Source organism: Danio rerio, chromosome 25 (assembly GCF_049306965.1).
Source record: "Danio rerio strain Tuebingen ecotype United States chromosome 25, GRCz12tu, whole genome shotgun sequence".
In the NCBI taxonomy this organism is placed as follows: domain Eukaryota; kingdom Metazoa; phylum Chordata; class Actinopteri; order Cypriniformes; family Danionidae; genus Danio; species Danio rerio.
This window is the reverse complement of record NC_133200.1, coordinates 5,493,462-5,510,000: the sequence shown is the minus strand read 5'-3', so window position 1 is coordinate 5,510,000 and position 16,539 is coordinate 5,493,462. Positions and strand designations below refer to the sequence as shown.

The 16,539-nt window shown below is 39.4% G+C and overlaps 2 protein-coding genes across 2 annotated transcripts in view; both read right to left on the bottom strand.

Moving 5' to 3' along the window:
* Window positions 1–738: 738 nt before the first annotated feature.
* Window positions 739–16,075, bottom strand: gnb5a (guanine nucleotide binding protein (G protein), beta 5a). Its single transcript, NM_001080181.2, has 11 exons — window positions 15,859–16,075; window positions 12,569–12,705; window positions 12,334–12,375; window positions 10,761–10,837; window positions 10,505–10,637; window positions 10,284–10,427; window positions 7,446–7,537; window positions 7,130–7,178; window positions 5,175–5,271; window positions 4,532–4,698; window positions 739–3,066 (listed from the first exon to the last, which is right to left on the bottom strand). The coding sequence occupies exons 1-11, from the start codon at window positions 15,974–15,976 to the stop codon at window positions 3,055–3,057; spliced, it is 1,068 nt and encodes a 355-aa protein (NP_001073650.1). The 5' UTR covers window positions 15,977–16,075; the 3' UTR covers window positions 739–3,054.
* myo5c (myosin VC) overlaps window positions 15,859–16,539 on the bottom strand; it is a 51,047-nt gene continuing 50,366 nt past the window's right edge. Inside the window, exon 42 of the mRNA XM_073942683.1 lies at window positions 15,859–16,287. The gene's annotated coding sequence lies outside the window, so the exon portion shown is untranslated. The remainder of the gene's footprint in view (window positions 16,288–16,539) is intronic.

The window sequence follows — 16,539 nt, the reverse complement described above, 5'->3', positions numbered from 1 at the left end:
ATACCACCAAACCTGTCCATAACTCAACCTCTATCCCAACTCAAAATCACCACGTGTTCTCAAATACATTATAAACACAGTTAGTACATTGTATTTATTTATTTTTTGTTGATGTAAGTACATAGTAGTTAAGGACACTTAATATAAAGTGGGACCGAAAAATAATACAACAATTATGGAGCATCTATGACAAGTATGACATAAATACTAGGGTTACCCTCTGACAAAATAATATGCGGATTTGTTGTTTATTTTGATTTATGTAAACAACATATATATGCACCTAGACTGCAGCTCTGCACAAGAAGTTTGGCCAGAGGAGAAATGGTTGCGCCCAAAATGAGCCTGGTCTCTCTCTCTAGGTTTTTTCCTTCACTTTCATCAACTGGTTAAGTTTGTTCCTCGCCACTATCGCCACTGGCTTGCTTGGTTTGGGACTTGTGGAGCTGAGCATCGATGGATTTTCTCTTCAGTGTTTGGACTCTCAGCAGTGAAATTGAAACCACACTGGACTGACAGTTTCAATTCTCTATAACCTTCTATGTTAAGCTGCTTTGACACAATCTACATTGTAAAAGCGCAATAGAAATAAAGATGATTTGAACTAAATATATCTAACTTTCTCTTTAATAATCGTAAAACTAATTGTTTAATATTAACCATTCCAGTACCTTTATCTAAACATCCCATAAAATTAAACACACACTACAACAAACATGAAATAAACAGTCGCCACATCGCCTTTAAAATCATTTTATTTAGTTTATGCATATTGACATCAGTCTATATGACAACCTATATGATATATTACGATATATTTATATATATATATACACTTTGCTACAGTAAGAAAGAACGGGTAAAGTGGCATAACAACTGACTGACGATCAGACTATTAAGAGTAAGACAGCATTACTAAATCCGTTAGCTTGCATATCAGATATAGTGTTCAATAAACAACCACTCTAGTTAATAATCCTATAGACATCGTCGAGTTCATCTTCATGCACAGACCTAAACAACACACGATACGTTTGTATTTATACACTACCTGACAAAAGTCTTGACACCTATCCGAGTTTAGGAACAACAAATAATAACTTGACTTCTAGTTGATCGTTTGGTATCAGAAGGGGCTTATATGAAAGGCAGGGCTCAACAATATGGACTGCCCAGGGGCCAGCGTGCAGTATTGCTCGGGACAGTAGACAGGATTGTTAGTGGCCCGATGGGGCATGGGCTGCCTTGTCTCTAAAGTTAAATGCGACTGTGAATTGCGTGCAAACAGGGTGCTTTCACATCTTGGAATCTGTCTTGCTTGCCCAGTTAGCATGGTTCGTTTGGCATATGTGAATCCAGCAATCAAGCTCAGATACACGCCAAAACAATCAGTCCGGGATCGATTGTAATGAGAAAGCAAAATGATCCAACGAACTAACGAAATAGGCTGTATCAGAGTGTACTATGGTTGTGTTATAGTCATGGCTATGTGAAGAGAGACACTACGAGTTGGGCCGGATGTCATTCCTACCAGCAAATGTGCGTTTCATGTGGAATATGAAAGTGAAAGCATGCTGAAATATTACTGAGAGCTGTTTATCTGTTAGTAAAACTGACAGAAATGATGATCATTTTTCCATATGTTAATCTTATAATATTTTGCATTAGGCCTATTGTTTTGTTCATTTCTTCACTGACACCAGGAAAGAAAGCTCAGTATTGATCTATATTGAATATTTAATATCAATATATCAGTTCATCTGTTATTTCTTTCTATAATTTAAGCATATAATACATATATATTTCCAAATTTATTTACATCTCAGTTGTATTTTTTTTAATTGTCAGTTGTATTTAAAGACAAGTTATGCTGAAGTTATGTTTGGCTTTTGACACATTATTTAAAATATGTGGGTAAGAAATAGTTACTGTTTTTTTTGTGGGGCCAGAGAAATTTTTGGCCTGATTGGGCCATTTGAAAAAAATCCTTAGTGTTGAACCCTGCAAAGGCCTGTAGATTACGCTTATTTTACCAAAATAAAATATGATCATGCCTTGATTTATAACTCTTTAATTAGGACAGTAAGGTCTGAATTTGCTCGTCTTTTAGCAGAAATAATGTCCAGTATAGAATATAAAGTCCTGCTGCAGTGGAAACTGAATGAATATTGTGTCTGACTACATCATGAGCTTGGAGGACTGGATCCATACATCTCTGACATGACTCAACTCACTCATTAATAAAGTCATCTGGGATGGCAAAGAAAGAGTTCCTGCAGGACTCGCAGAGTTCATCAAGATTCTTTGGATTCATCTTCAATGCCTCCTTCATCTTACCACTGACATGCTCAATAATGTTCATATCTGGTGACTGGGCTGGCCAATCCTGCAGCAGCTTTGCCTTCTTTGCTTTCAGGAACTTTGATGTGGAGGCTGAAGTATGAGAAGCAGCGCTATCCTGCTGAAGAATTCACCCTCTCCTGTGGTTTGTAATGTAATAGGCAGCACAAATGTCTCGATACCTCAGGCTGTTGATGTTGATCATCCACTCTGCAGATCTCTCGCACGCCCCCATACTGAATGTAACCCCAAACCATAATTTTTTTTTCACCAAACTTGACTGATTACTGTGAGAATCTTGTCTCCACGCGGGTTCCAGTAGGTCTTCTGCAGTATTTGTGATGATTGGCATGCAGCTCAACAGATGATTCAACTGAAAAAAAAACTACCTTCTGCCACTTTTCAAGTTATTATGTGTTGCTCTTATAAGTGAGATCGACGACAAGACTTTTGTCAGGAAGTGTAGGATTAATATTGAAGATTGTTTATTTCTCGGATTTAAAGTCTGAACGTGTTCACACAGATTCATACGCAGAATACATAGACGCCATCCCATAATACCAAGAAAGCAGTGATTGTGTTGATGAGAGATGCACTACAGTCATTAACTCTACTGCACTCAACACACTAGTAAAGTCTGCGGTTTGATTGTTTTTTTTCCTCCAGAAAATCCAGCCGGCGGTGAGAAAAGTGAGTAATCTGATGAGGAAACATTCAGGCCCAGATCTAACAGAAGAAAGACACAACGAAATAGACCATTTTTTATTTTATTATGAATTATTATGTGTATCTTTGATCAAAGTAGCTCTCCCCCTGACATCTCTTTTCTGATTGGTGTTTGCTGATGCAAGGGGCAGGGTCAAGCTGTCACTCATTTGAGATCCACCAAAAGCAAAGGATAACGGTCCAATGGACTCTCTGTTTACAAAATGACGCCCCGCCCCTGCAAGAAACATGCTCAGTGTTCTGGAAAGCCTCCCTCAATTAGGAACAGTAATGTTTATAGAACATTTAGTTATCTGCTCTACACAATAATCAGTATTTATACTGTATGTTGCTTACCTGACAAATTTCATTTGGGAAAAAAAGACTAAACATTCACAACTTTGAGAAGAAAAGTCACAATTCTGAGGAAATAAAAAGTCTAAATTCGGAGTTTGTGACTTTATTTCTTGCATTTGTGAGTATATAGTCGTTTCTTAGACTTTTATTTTGCAATTTTGATTTTATATCTCTCAATTCTGATTTATTTCGGGAGCTTCTTTTTTCTTTTTAATCAATCAACCTTTATTTATGTGGTGACCTCCTTGTCATGTTCTAGAAACCAGTCTGAGATGATTCACGCTTTATGACTTGGTGCGTTATCCTGCTGGAAGTAGCCATCAGGAAGAAAAGAAAACTGAGGCTACAATTCGCACAGGCTCACCAAAATTGGACGATACAAGAGTAGAGAAACATGGTCGGGTCAGAGTTTGGCATCAACAACATGAAAGAATGGATCCATTCTGCCTTGTATCAACAGTTCATGTGTAATGGTGTGGGGGATATTTTCTTGGCACACTTTGGGCCCATTAGTACCAATTGAGCATTGTGTCAATGCCACAGCCTACCTGAGTATTGTTGCCGACCATGTCCATCCCTTCATGACCACAGTGTACCCATCTTTAGATGGCTACTTCCAGCAGGATAACGCACCATGTCAAAGCGTAAATCATCTCAGACTGGTTTCTCAAGCATGAAAATGAGTTCTCTGTACTCAAATGGCCTCCACAGTCACCAGATCTCAATCCAATAGAGCACCTTTGGGTTGTGGTGGAACGGGAGATTCGCAGCATGCCGACAAATCTGCAGAAACTGTGTGATGCTATCAAGTCAATATGGAGCAAAATCTCTAAGGAATATTTCCAGTAGCTTGTTGAATCTATGTCACGAAGGATTAGGGCAGTTCTGAAGGCAAAAGGGGTACTAGTAAGGTGTACCTAATAAAGTGGCCAGTGAGTGTATATATTGCATTTGAGTTTTTTTCAGAGCTGTGATTTTATTTGAACAGCATAACATTTTTCTTTGCAATTCAGACTCTATTTCTCAGAAATTGCACGTTTAAATCTTGTAATTCTGACTTTTTTTTTTTAAGAATTGTAATTGGCAATTTTTAACCTCAATTTTCATTCTGCGTAACGTTTCCACTCACCCGTAGCGTGTGATCCCAGGATCCTGAGCAGAACGCAGTCCCATCTGGAGAAACGCGAAGAGTGCTGACTCTGTTCTCATGCCCAAACAAGATGGACACGCGGGCTCCCTTTAAAACATCCCACACGTTGATTGTGTAGTCATTGTAGCCGCCAAACAACAGTCTCCCTGCAGAAAGACAAACAAGACACTCAAAACCAAATCATTCATTCAATCATTTTCCTTCGGCTTAGTCCCTTTATTCATCAGGGGTCACCACAGCTGAATGAACCACCAACTTATCTAGCATATGTATTACACAGTGGATGCCCTTACAGCTGCAACCCAGTACTGGGAAACACCCATACACTCTCACAGTCAGTTTAGTTAATTCATTTCACTTATAGCGCATGTGTTTAGACTGTGGGGGAAACCGGAGCACCCAGAGGAAACCCACGCCAACGTGGGCAGAACATGCAAACAGAAATGCCAACTGACCCAGCCGGGATAGTTGGTAGTTCATTCCGCTGTGTTGACCAATGATAAATAAGGGACTAAACCGAAGTTCAATAAATGGACTCTGGTTAAGTACCCCACATTTAGCAAATACAATAGTATATTTGATCAGACTAGTAATATAGCTAGGCGATAACTCAAGTGTTTACCGCTGAGGGAGAAATCCACACTAGAAGCCCCGAATATGATGCTCTCTTTGGAATAAATGGCCACCTCTCTGTCCGCCCTCAGGTCATACAGACGACACTACAGACACAGAAAGAGGACAAACTTCAACACATTTCTCATTATTTCACCACCCATGAAAACATGAACATGAAGCAAAAGCATCTCTGATTGGATTGTATATATATGGTTGCTAGAACATGGTGCTTATGTTCTAGTTTGTTGCTAGGGTATTTTAAATGGCTACTTTGCTAAGCAGTTGGTGGGGCATTCTAGCATGTCCTAGCTGGTTGTCAGGGAATTACTGGTTTGTCGCTAGGATATTATAAGTGGTCGCTAGAATGTTTTTTGTTGTTTGGTTGTCAAATCATTGTTAACTGGTTGCTGAGGTATTCCTAGCGGTTGCTAGGGTATGGCTCAGATATTATAGCTGGATGTAAGGGCATCACTAGTTTGTTGCTAGGGTCTTCTCAGTGGTTGCTAGGGCATGGCTGGAATGTTTTAGCTTTTCGTCAAATCATTGTTAATTGATTGCTAGACTATTCTTTTGTGGTTGCTAGGGTATGGCTCAGATGTTATAGCTTGTTGCTAGGACATTACTGATTTGTTGCTAGGATATTAGAACTGGTTGTTATGATAGTTGGTAGCTAGGGTATTCTAGGTGATTGCTAGGGTATGGCTCAGATATTATAGCTGGTTGCTAGGACATTAATGGTTTGTTGCTAGAATATTATAGGTGGTTGCTAGGAAATGATGGCTATTTTAGCTTTTTTTGCTTAACCGTGGTTTATTAGTTGCTAGGGTATTTTTAGCGCTTACTTGAACATGGCTCAGATGTTATAGCTGGATGCAAGGGCATTACTAGTTTGTTGCTATGGTATTCTCAGTGGTTGCTAGGGAATGGTTAAAATGTTTTAGCTTTTTGCCAAATCATAGCTAACTGATTGCTAGGCTATTCTTCAATGGATGTTATAACTGGCTGCCAGGGGCATTGCTAGTTTGTTGCTAGGGTATTATAACTGGTTTCTCTGGCATTATTGGAATGTTTAATTGGTTACCAAAGAATTTTTAGTTGGTTGCTAGGGTATTCTAAGTGATTGCTAGGCAATGGCTCAGATTTTATAGCAGGTTGCGAGGGCATTACTGATTTGTTGCTAGTATATTAGTGGTTTCTAGGGCATGGCTAGAATGTTTTAGCTTTTTGACAAATTATTGTTAGTTGGCTGTTAGTATATTGTTAGCAGTTGCTAGGACAAGGCTTGGATGTTCAAGCTGGTTGCTAGGGTTTTACTGGTGTAATGCTAGGGTATTACAAATGGTTGCTAGGGCATGGCTAAATGTTTTAGCTGGTTGCCAAATCATTGTTAATTGGTTGTTAGGGTATTCTGGGCCATGGCTCGGATATTCTACCTCAGTGTCAGGGGATAACTAGTTTGTTGCTAGGGTTTTATAAGTGGTTGCTAGGGCATGGCTAGAATGCTTTAGTTTTTTTTGCCAAATCCTAGTTTGTTGGTTGCTAACGTATTCAAAGTGGTTGCTAGGGGAGGGTCAGATGCTCTAGCTGTTTGCTAGGGTATTGCTGGTAGGTTACTAGGGTATTACAAGGTGTTGCTAGGGCATGTTGCTAGTTGCCAAATCATTGTTAACTGGTTACTAGGGTATTCTCAGCGGTTGCTGGGGCATCTCATTGTCAAGGCGTTACTAGTTTGTTGCTAGGGTTGTATAAGTGGTTGCTAGGATGGTGGCTAGAATGCTTTATTTTTTTTGCCAAATCATAGTTTGTTGGTTGCTAATGTATTCTGAGCAGTTGCTAGGGCATGACATGCTCTAGCAGGTTGCTAGAGTATTACTAATTTGTTGCTAGGGTTTCCATAGTGCTTGCTAGGGCGTGAGTATTATTTTCTACAATTTTCCCAAAAATACAGAAGGCAAGACTCACAGTAGCGTCGTCTGAGCCTGAAGCAAAAGCATCTCCGCTTGGATAGTACCTGCAAACATCATAAAACACAATCGGTCATGAGAATGTCTCTCAGTAAACAAGACTTTAAGGTGCTGCCAAAGACCCTTTTAAGACAACTCAGATCAGTCGATGACCATATTAGCAAAGCTTCCGGGTTTATGCAGTCTCTCGTGACATTTTGAGTGTTTGCACAGACTATAAATATTGACCGGTGCTGTAAATGCCCTAAATGCCCCTCTGGATTTTTTTGCTCCCTGACAAAACCTTGAGGGAAAACAGGCCAGTGGACACCTACCGCACGCTGTTGATGTCTGAATCGTGACTCTCGAAAGACTGGACGCACTGTCCTGTGCGCATGTCCCACACACAGGCCTTCTTATCACAGCCCTGAGAGACGACAGAACATACAGGTCACTGCACAGGCATGTTAACAGCTCCATTGTGCTTCTGTGTGTGTGTGTGTGTGTGTGTGTGTGTGTGTGTGTGTGTGTGTGTGTGTGTGTGTGCTTGTGTTTGGACTTGTTCTACTACTACTGTGGGTAACATAATGTCCCCGGATGGAAAGGGAAACCAGACAAGATCTCATTGTGGGGACGACCAGAAAAAAAGTTAATGAAGTGACTAAATATAGCTCTGATTCATTACTTATTTACTCAATTCAGCATCTGGAGGGGTTTTCAGGGTGCTCTGGTGGGTTGCTAGGTCATTACTAGTCTGTTGCTAGGGTGTTCTAAGTGGTTGCCAGCAAATTGCTAGTTGGTTGATAGGGTCTCATTAATTTGTTGCTAGGGTGCTCCAGGTAATTGCCAGGACCTTACTAGTTGGTTGCTAGGGTTTCGTTATTTTAATGTTAGGGTGTTCTTATTGGTTCTTATTGCTAGTTGCTTGCTAGGCTCTTACTAATTTGTTGCTAGGGTGCTTCAGGTAATTGCCAGGGTATTTATAGTTGATTGCTAGGGTTTCACTTCTTTGTTGGTAGGGTGTTCTAAGCGGTTGTCAGCGCATTGCTAGTTGGTTGCTAAACTCCAACTAATCTGTTGTTAGGGTGTTCCAGGCACTTGCCAGGGCAATGCTAGTTGGTTGCTAGGGTTTCACTTCTTTGTTGGTAGGGTGTTCTAATTGGTTGCCACTACATTGCTGGTTGGTTGCTAGGGTCAAACTAGTCTGTTGTTAGGGAGTTCCAAGGCATTGCTAGTTGGTTGCTAGGGTTTCATTAGTTTGTTGCTAAGGTGTTCTAAATTGTTGCCAGCGCATTGCTAGCTGCTTACAAGGGTCTCACAAACTTTTTGCTAGGATGCTCCAGGTAATTGCCAGGGCAATGCTAGTTGGTTGCTAGGGTTTCACTTCTTTGTTGGTAGGGTTTTCTAAGTGGTTGCCAGCACATTGCTAGTTGGTTGCTAGGGTCTCATTAATTTGTTGCTAGGATGCTCCAGGTAATTGCCAGGGCAATGCTAGTTGGTTGCTAGGGTTTCACTTCTTTGTTGGTAGGGTGTTCTAAGTGGTTGCCAGCACATTGCTAGTTGGTTGCTAGGGTCTCATTAATTTGTTGCTAGGATGCTCCAGGTAATTGCCAGGGCAATGCTAGTTGGTTGCTAGGGTTTCACTTCTTTGTTGGTAGGGTGTTCTAAGCGGTTGTCAGCGCATTGCTAGTTGGTTGCTAAACTCCAACTAATCTGTTGTTAGGGTGTTCCAGGCACTTGCCAGGGCATTGCTAGTTGGTTGCTAGGGTTTCATTAATTTGCTGCTAGGGTGTTCTAAGTGGTTGCCACTACATTGCTAGTTGGTTTCTAGGGTCAAACTAGTCTGTTGTTAGGGAGTTCAAAGGCATTGCTAGTTGGTTGTTAGGGTTTCATTACTTTGTTGCTAAGGTGTTCTAAGTTATTGCCAGCGCATTGCTAGCTGCTTACAAGGGTCTCACAAACTTTTTGCTAGGGTGCTCAAGGTAATTGCCAGGGCAATGCTAGTTGGTTGCTAGGGTTTCACTTCTTTGTTGGTAGGGTGTTCTAAGTGGTTGCCAGCACATTGCTAGTTGGTTGCTAGGGTCTCATTAATTTGTTGCTAGGGTGCTCCAGGTAATTGCCAGGGCAATGCTAGTTGGTTGCTAGGGTTTCACTTCTTTGTTGGTAGGGTGTTCTAAGTGGTTGCCAGCACATTGCTAGTTGGTTGCTAGGGTCTCATTAATTTGTTGCTAGGGTGCTCCAGGTAATTGCCAGGGCAATGCTAGTTGGTTGCTAGGGTTTCACTTCTTTGTTGGTAGGGTGTTCTAAGTGGTTGCCTGCACATTGCTAGTTGGTTGCTAGGGTCTCATTAATTTGTTGCTAGGGTGCTCCAGGTAATTGCCAGGGCAATGCTAGTTGGTTGCTAGGGGTTTCACTTCTTTGTTGGTAGGGTGTTCTAAGTGGTTGCCAGCACATTGCTAGTTGCTTGCTAGGGTCTCATTAATTTGTTGCTAGGGTGCTCCAGGTAATTGCCAGGGCAATGCTAGTTGGTTGCTAGGGGTTTCACTTCTTTGTTGGTAGGGTGTTCTAAGTGGTTGCCAGCACATTGCTAGTTGCTTGTTAGGGTCTCACTACTTTGTTGCTAGAGTGTTCTTAGTGGTTACTAGGGCATTGCTCCTCTGTTGCTAGGTTGTGGTGGCCAAGGCAAGACTAGGTTTTTCAGCCTGTCACTTTGGGATTATTAATTTGTTGCTAAGACATTACAAATGTATTGCTAGTTTGTTGACATGGTGCTATGAGGAATTGTTAAGGTATAATTAGGATGTTCCGGATGGTTGCTAGGGTTTTACTAGTTTGTTGCTAGGGTATTCTTTTTTAAAATTATTTTTAAGGGTTTTTAACTTTTAATGGATATAATAGTGCAGAGAATTGACAGGAAATAGTTGAGAGCAGAGAGAGGAAGGGTCGGCAAAGGACGTCGAGCCGGGAATCAAACTCAGGTCGCCGTGAGCACTATAGTGCTATATGTCGGCGCACTTAACCACTAGGCTTCTGGCAAAGACTTGCTAGGACATTCTAAGTGGATGGTATGGCACTGTTAGGTTTTAAAATGTACTTAATATAGCATTGCTAAATCATTTTGGGTGGTTGCTAGGGTACTGCAGGTGTTTTTGAGGCTGTTTTGCCGTTCTCACTCCTGAAACAAATGTGTTTCCTGTCTCAGACGGAGCGAGATCCAGACACAGCACATCAGCCGCGTGTCCATGAAAACTCTGCAGCATCTGCCCACTTTCCACATCCCACAGAGCACACGTGCCATCACCACTGGACGTCAGGATCTGCATAAAACAAAAAGCACAGCAATCAGTCAAAAGCAGGACGGCGGTTCACCATTTCTCTCTCCACTCAAGCACACCTGCATGTCTGAGTTGGTGAAGCAGCAGGCTGACAGATAGTTGGTGTGCATGGCCACTGATTTCTTCTTAGCTGCGAGGTTTTCGTTTTTGTCCAGGGATAAAGGATACACCGAGCACTTATTGTCCAGCCCGCTGAGGAAGACAACAGGCCAGTTAATGCATATGATGACATAATAAAAGTCTCTATTTAAGGATCACAGTGCAGCCCTCCAAAATAATTAATGATCATTTAATATCTTAATACTCTAGTCTTACCCACAAGCCACTGCACATCCAGATGGGGCGTAAGCACAGGCCATGACCCACGTACAGGGCATAGTCACAGCATGCTCCTGTGAGGACGATTAATGTATTAAAATATGCAATAAATAATAAAAGCTGAATTATTTTGACATTTAAATTAAACATTAAATGTAAAAAAATAGTTTTTTTAATATTAAATGAAATTAAAATTGAAATATATACATATTTTTAAATATTATTTTTATCACCAAATAAAGTTGTCAAAATAAGTCATTTCTCCTTTACATTTTAATTATTACAATAAAATAACAAAAAAATATAAAAAATGATCTAAACATACAAAAAACATGAAAAATGTTCAATAAATATAAAATAAAAAAGGCTACAACAAAAAATATCTTTTTAAAAATCACATTAAATAAAAATTATATTTGCATTTAACGAATTTAAGCATTTGTTTGTTTAATTATGTTTTTAAAACTACAAAATAAATGACATATATTACATATAAAAAAATTATATATTTATTTTATCACCCAAAAAGAGTTTTTAAATAAAATACAATTTAATATACTTAAATTAAATAGATTTCATTGACCAGTTAAAGAAATAAACAACTGGATAATTAATTAACACTTAAATATCAAACACTCTTATATTTACACTGCCAGAATTCTGCCACTTCGGTCCTGTTAATTCTTATTTTGGTGGCAGAGTTCAGACATTAGTCCTGTCTTGTATGTTTTCTTGGGTCAAGCACCCATATTTCCTGTTTGTTTTTTATATTAGCGCCGCCTTTGCCGTGCGAACGGGCATGCTCGGGATGCGCGCTCTCGCCCTGGTGTGCTAGATGATATGTTCACGGCATGGTGTTTTCGGTCACAGAGCTCCAGTCTAGTTGGTCTCGGATGGCGCTGGGATTGCACGGTTTATCATGTGCCCCTGTCCTGCGTTCTGTTTGTATTGGGTGTTGTCCAAGCACGTGGTGCGGTGTTTACATTGTGGCTGCTGCATGCTTTAGTGTTGTTCTCCATGTGAACACGTGAGTTCTCTCATTGGCTGCAAGTTCTAGTCCCGTTTAACATGAGCACATGACTTGTGTTGTTTCTTTGTGTCATGTGCTCTCCCGTCTATTGTGTAGTCCCACCCTCCTAGTTAACTCATTATTAGCTTATTATGTTCTCCTGTTTGTTTGTTAATTATTTCTCCTTTATATTCTCCTCATGTCTGCTGTCTTGTGCCAGTTCATCGTCGTTTATTGCTTTGTTCTGCCATGTCCTGTTTCAGCCCTGATTCCTGCCAGCCTGCCCAGTCAAGTTTATTTGTTTTGTCAATGTTTCCCCCCTAGGGATAGTTTTTGTTGTCTTTATTTTTGTTTTATTTTGTAATAAACCCACATTTTAGTTCTGGATTTGAATCCTCGCTCTTTTCCTCATCCGCTGAACGTGACATACACTCATTAAAACATATTTTAAATAGAATTAAAAATTAAACAATGCCTATTTAGGCAGTTTTAAAGCATAATTAGTGATGCATATATAAACCAATATATCAATAAACATCAGTTCTTCACTTTGTCATTTACCTTATTTGTGGTAAACGCATCCCACACAATCACCTTTCCATCCTATAGAAAAAAAGTAAATAATTAATGATGCAGCAATTGTCAAATTGTTGTCAATGTGAAAGAAATGAGCAAGAATCAATAACGACAGATTGATGCACAGCAGGAGATTGACCTCAGATGAACTCCCTGTCTGGTAATGTAAATAAAAGGACATTATAGGCTCAGCTGTGTATTTGCTGTCCATTAAACAGACCTGAGACGAGCTGACAATCCTCCGCTTGTCTTTACACCAGTCCATACACAAGACTTTATTTCCATGGCCTTTCAGAGTCCGTCTGGTCTTCATGACGAACTGACCCAGAGCTTCAATCTTCTCCGCCACCTGATGCACTGAATAAAAAACACAACGATAATAAATGTAGAGTGTTGATTTCCTGCTTTTGTCCTTCATTAAGATTGCTGCAGGGCAGCATAGTGGCTCAGTGGTTTGCTGGTTGGAGCCCTGGCAGGGTCAGTTGGCATTTCTGTGTGGAGTTTGCATGTTCTCCCCATGTTGGTGTGGGTTTCCTCCGGGTGCTCCAGTTTCCCCCAAGAGCCCAAAAACATGTGCTATAGGGGAATTTAGTAAACTAATTTGGCCGTAGTGGATCAGTGTGTGAATGTGTGGGTGTTTCCCAGTACTGGGTTGCGGCTGAAAGGGCATTCGCTGTATAAAACAAATCCTGGAATAGTTGGCGGTTCATTCCGCTGTGGCGACCCCTAAAATAGAGACTAAGCCAAAGGAAAATGAATGAAGATTGCTGCATCACTGCATTCGTGTGGCTGTCACTGTGAACAAACCATTAGTGAAGGAGCCTTTCAAAAATGATCAATAATAAATGAGCAAAATAAATAAGCAGTAATGCATTTATTCAACATTAGTGAACATGCCTTAAAAAAACAAATAGATTTTTTTTAAATAAAAAAGGACAAAATAAATAGAAATATAGTGTTATATAATAGAATAACAAATAAATACAAATATTTATTCATCAATAGTGAAACAAACATTTAAAAAAACATAACATAAATAAAATATTTAAATAAAAAAAACTACAAATAAATGGAAACGCAGTGTGATGTTATATTCATTTCTTCATTCATTTTCTGCCAACTGACCCAGCCGATGCTCGGACCATCTAACTTTTTGCGGTGTGGCGACAACACTACCCACCTCACCACCTCACCACCCTATAATGCCCTATAATTCTATATTATAACAAATAAATAATAACGTCTATTTGCCATTAGTTACAACAAACTTTTTAAAAAAGATCAGCAATTAATAAATAAAACGAAGAAAAGTTCAACATTAGTGCGCTGGGATTGCACGGTGCACTATAAGGTGTTTTGTATTTGGACGACGCGGTGGGTAGCGATGTCTACTCAAAGCAAAAAGGCCACTGATTCGAGCTTCGGCTGGGTTTGCTGGCATGTCTGTGTGGAGTTTGCATGTTCGCGTGGGTTTCTTCCGGGTGCTTCAGTTTCCCCCTCAGTCCAAACACATGCGCTATAGGTGAATTGAATAAACTAAATTGGCCATAGTGTATGAGTGTGAATGAGAGTGTATGGGTGTTTCCCAGTGATGGGAAAACATATGCTGGATAAGTTGACGGTTCATTCCACTGTGGCGACCCCTGATTAATAAAGGGACTAAGCCGAAAAGAAAATGAATGAATGAATGAATGAATGAATGAATTTTTTATTTATGAAGCAATTATTAGCATTGTTATTAACACCGAAAGTAAAGCAAATATCTAAATTGTACAGTCAAATTAAAAATAATATTGAAATATTTGATTCAAAACATATGGAAATGAGAAATGTTGCCATGGCAACTACGTGAAACATGCGTAAAACGGAAGAAAACAAAATAAAGTTGATTATCTTTGAATAAAAGTGCGCTACAAAATTTAAACCATAACCCAAAATCAAAACATTAACACGGAATATAACAGCCTGACGTTACCAAAAATAAATCAACAATTACTCCCAAACGAATGTCGAATGTCATTATGTAAAGCTGAATAGAAAAAAAACACTCCCCTTCCCGCCATCATCAGCTTCATCATCATCTTCAATCCGAACGACGAGCCTTTAATAATAATACTCTAAATCAGTTACAATGTAGATCCGTTTATCCAAACCATTATGTCTGATTTACAGTAAACACATTGCCAGCTCTGCTCTTGACTGCGAACTGTTACTCACAAGCAGTTATTAGCATAAATTAAATAAATATATAAAAGTCAAATTAAAAATAAAACAAATATTTCATTTAAAAAAATGTGAAAATTAGAAACGTTGCCATAGCAACAACCTGAAACAAATGAAAAACGGAATGACATTTTTGTGTGCATTATAAAAAAACTAAAGTTAAGCTAAAATTTAAATCACAACTGAAAATAAATAAATAAAACCCAAATCATAACACTAACACGGTAACGGTGGTATACAACAGCCAAAATATAAAATTTAAGCTACTTGAATCTGTCGTGTTCCTCAGAACCTCATTATGTGAAGCTGAACGGAAAATAAACGCTCCCTCGTCACCACCTTCATCATCATCTTGAATCTGAACCACGAACAATAATAATAATAATAATAATAATAGTGGGCACAGTGGGTAGTGCTGTCACCTCACAGCAAGAAGGTCGCTGGTTCGAGTCTCAGCTGAGTCAGTTGTCATTTATGTGTGGAGTTTGCATGTTCTCCCCGTGTTGGTTCCTCCGGGTGCTTCGTTTTCCTCCATAGTCCAAACACAAGCAATATAGGTGAACTGGTTAAGCTAAATTGTCCGTAGTGTATGTGTGTGAATGAGTATGTATGGGTGTTTCCCAGTGATGTATTGCAGCTGGATGCGTAAAACATATGCTGGATAAGTTGGCGGTTCATTCCTCTGTGGCGACCCCTGATTAACAAGGGGAATAAGTCGAAAAGAAAACAAATTAATTTTTTATTTATGAAGCGGTTATTAGCATTGTTGTTAACATCGAAACTAAAGCAAATATAAAAGTAGTAAAGTCGAATTTAAAAAAAATCTATAGAAATATTTGCTTAAAAAATATGGAAATGAGAAATGTTGCCATGGCAACTACGTGAAACATCCGTAAAACGGAATAAAACTAAATAAAGTGAATTATCTTTGAATAAAAGTGCGCTACAAAATAACTAAAGCTAAAATTTAAACCACAACCCAAAATCAAAACATTAACACGGAATATATCAGCCTGACGTTACCAAAAATAAATAAAAACTCCCAAACGAATGTCGAATCTCATAATGTGAAGCTGAATGGAAAATAAACGCTCCCTCCTCACCATCATCAGCTTCATCATCATCTTCAATCTGAACCACGAGCCTTTAATAATGATCTAAATCGGTTTATCCAAACCATTACGTTATCTCCCGATTTATAGTAAACACACCGCCAGCTCTGCTTTTGACATACAGTATAATGTCATCTCCATCAAACACACACTGACACACACACAGGTTTCTTACGCTCGACATCGTGTAGTTTGGCTCTCTCCTCCTCCAGTTTGCTCTTCAGGGTGTCGGACTCGCTCTTCAGCGTCGCCAGAGAGTCTCCGGGCTGCGCGGGCTCCTCCTGCGCCGCCATTTACGCTGTTTTTTATCTTATTATTTGTGTTTGGATGAGGAGAAAAAAGGAGAGGAGACGGAGGAGTAGAAGAAGACAAGCGAGCGCGCGGATGATGATGATGATGGTGGTGATGATGCAGCTGGTGTGACGTCACGGAGGACGCGCGCGCTCCCGCTCTCCAGCATCAGTCAGTCAGTCAGAAGCGCTGTAAATCCTCCTGAGGATCAATATTTGTGTTTTCCGCGACTGCGAGGGATGCTCAAATCCCCGACTGGAAAATGAATGAGCTTTCAATTTAGTCTTCCATTTTAGGAGTCAATGGGCAAGCTCTACATTATAAAGAAAGAAATATTTTTATAATAATAATGCATAATATAATAATACTAATGTAATATTGTAATAATGTACCTCTTAGGGAACCCCTCGGATATAAAATGGTTTGTCTCAAGGGGCTATCCCATTTCATAATTGTAAATAATGTAATAATAATAATAGAAAATAATATTAATAATAATATTAATAATAATAACTCCACCACTTTGCAATAATAATAATAGTAATAATAAGTTTCATTATTAGTG

Bases quoted from the DNA above. Each gene is read 5' to 3' on its own strand.
- gnb5a (NM_001080181.2), bottom strand. From the start codon at position 15,976: ATGGCGGCGCAGGAGGAGCCCGCGCAGCCCGGAGACTCTCTGGCGACG. The intron at 10,838-12,333 runs GTAAATGACAAA...TCGTCCTCACAG, and splicing joins ATGCGTTTACCACAAATAAG to GAGCATGCTGTGACTATGCC. The intron at 7,538-10,283 runs GTGAGAACGGCA...GTCGTCTCTCAG, and splicing joins GAAACACATTTGTTTCAGGA to GGCTGTGATAAGAAGGCCTG.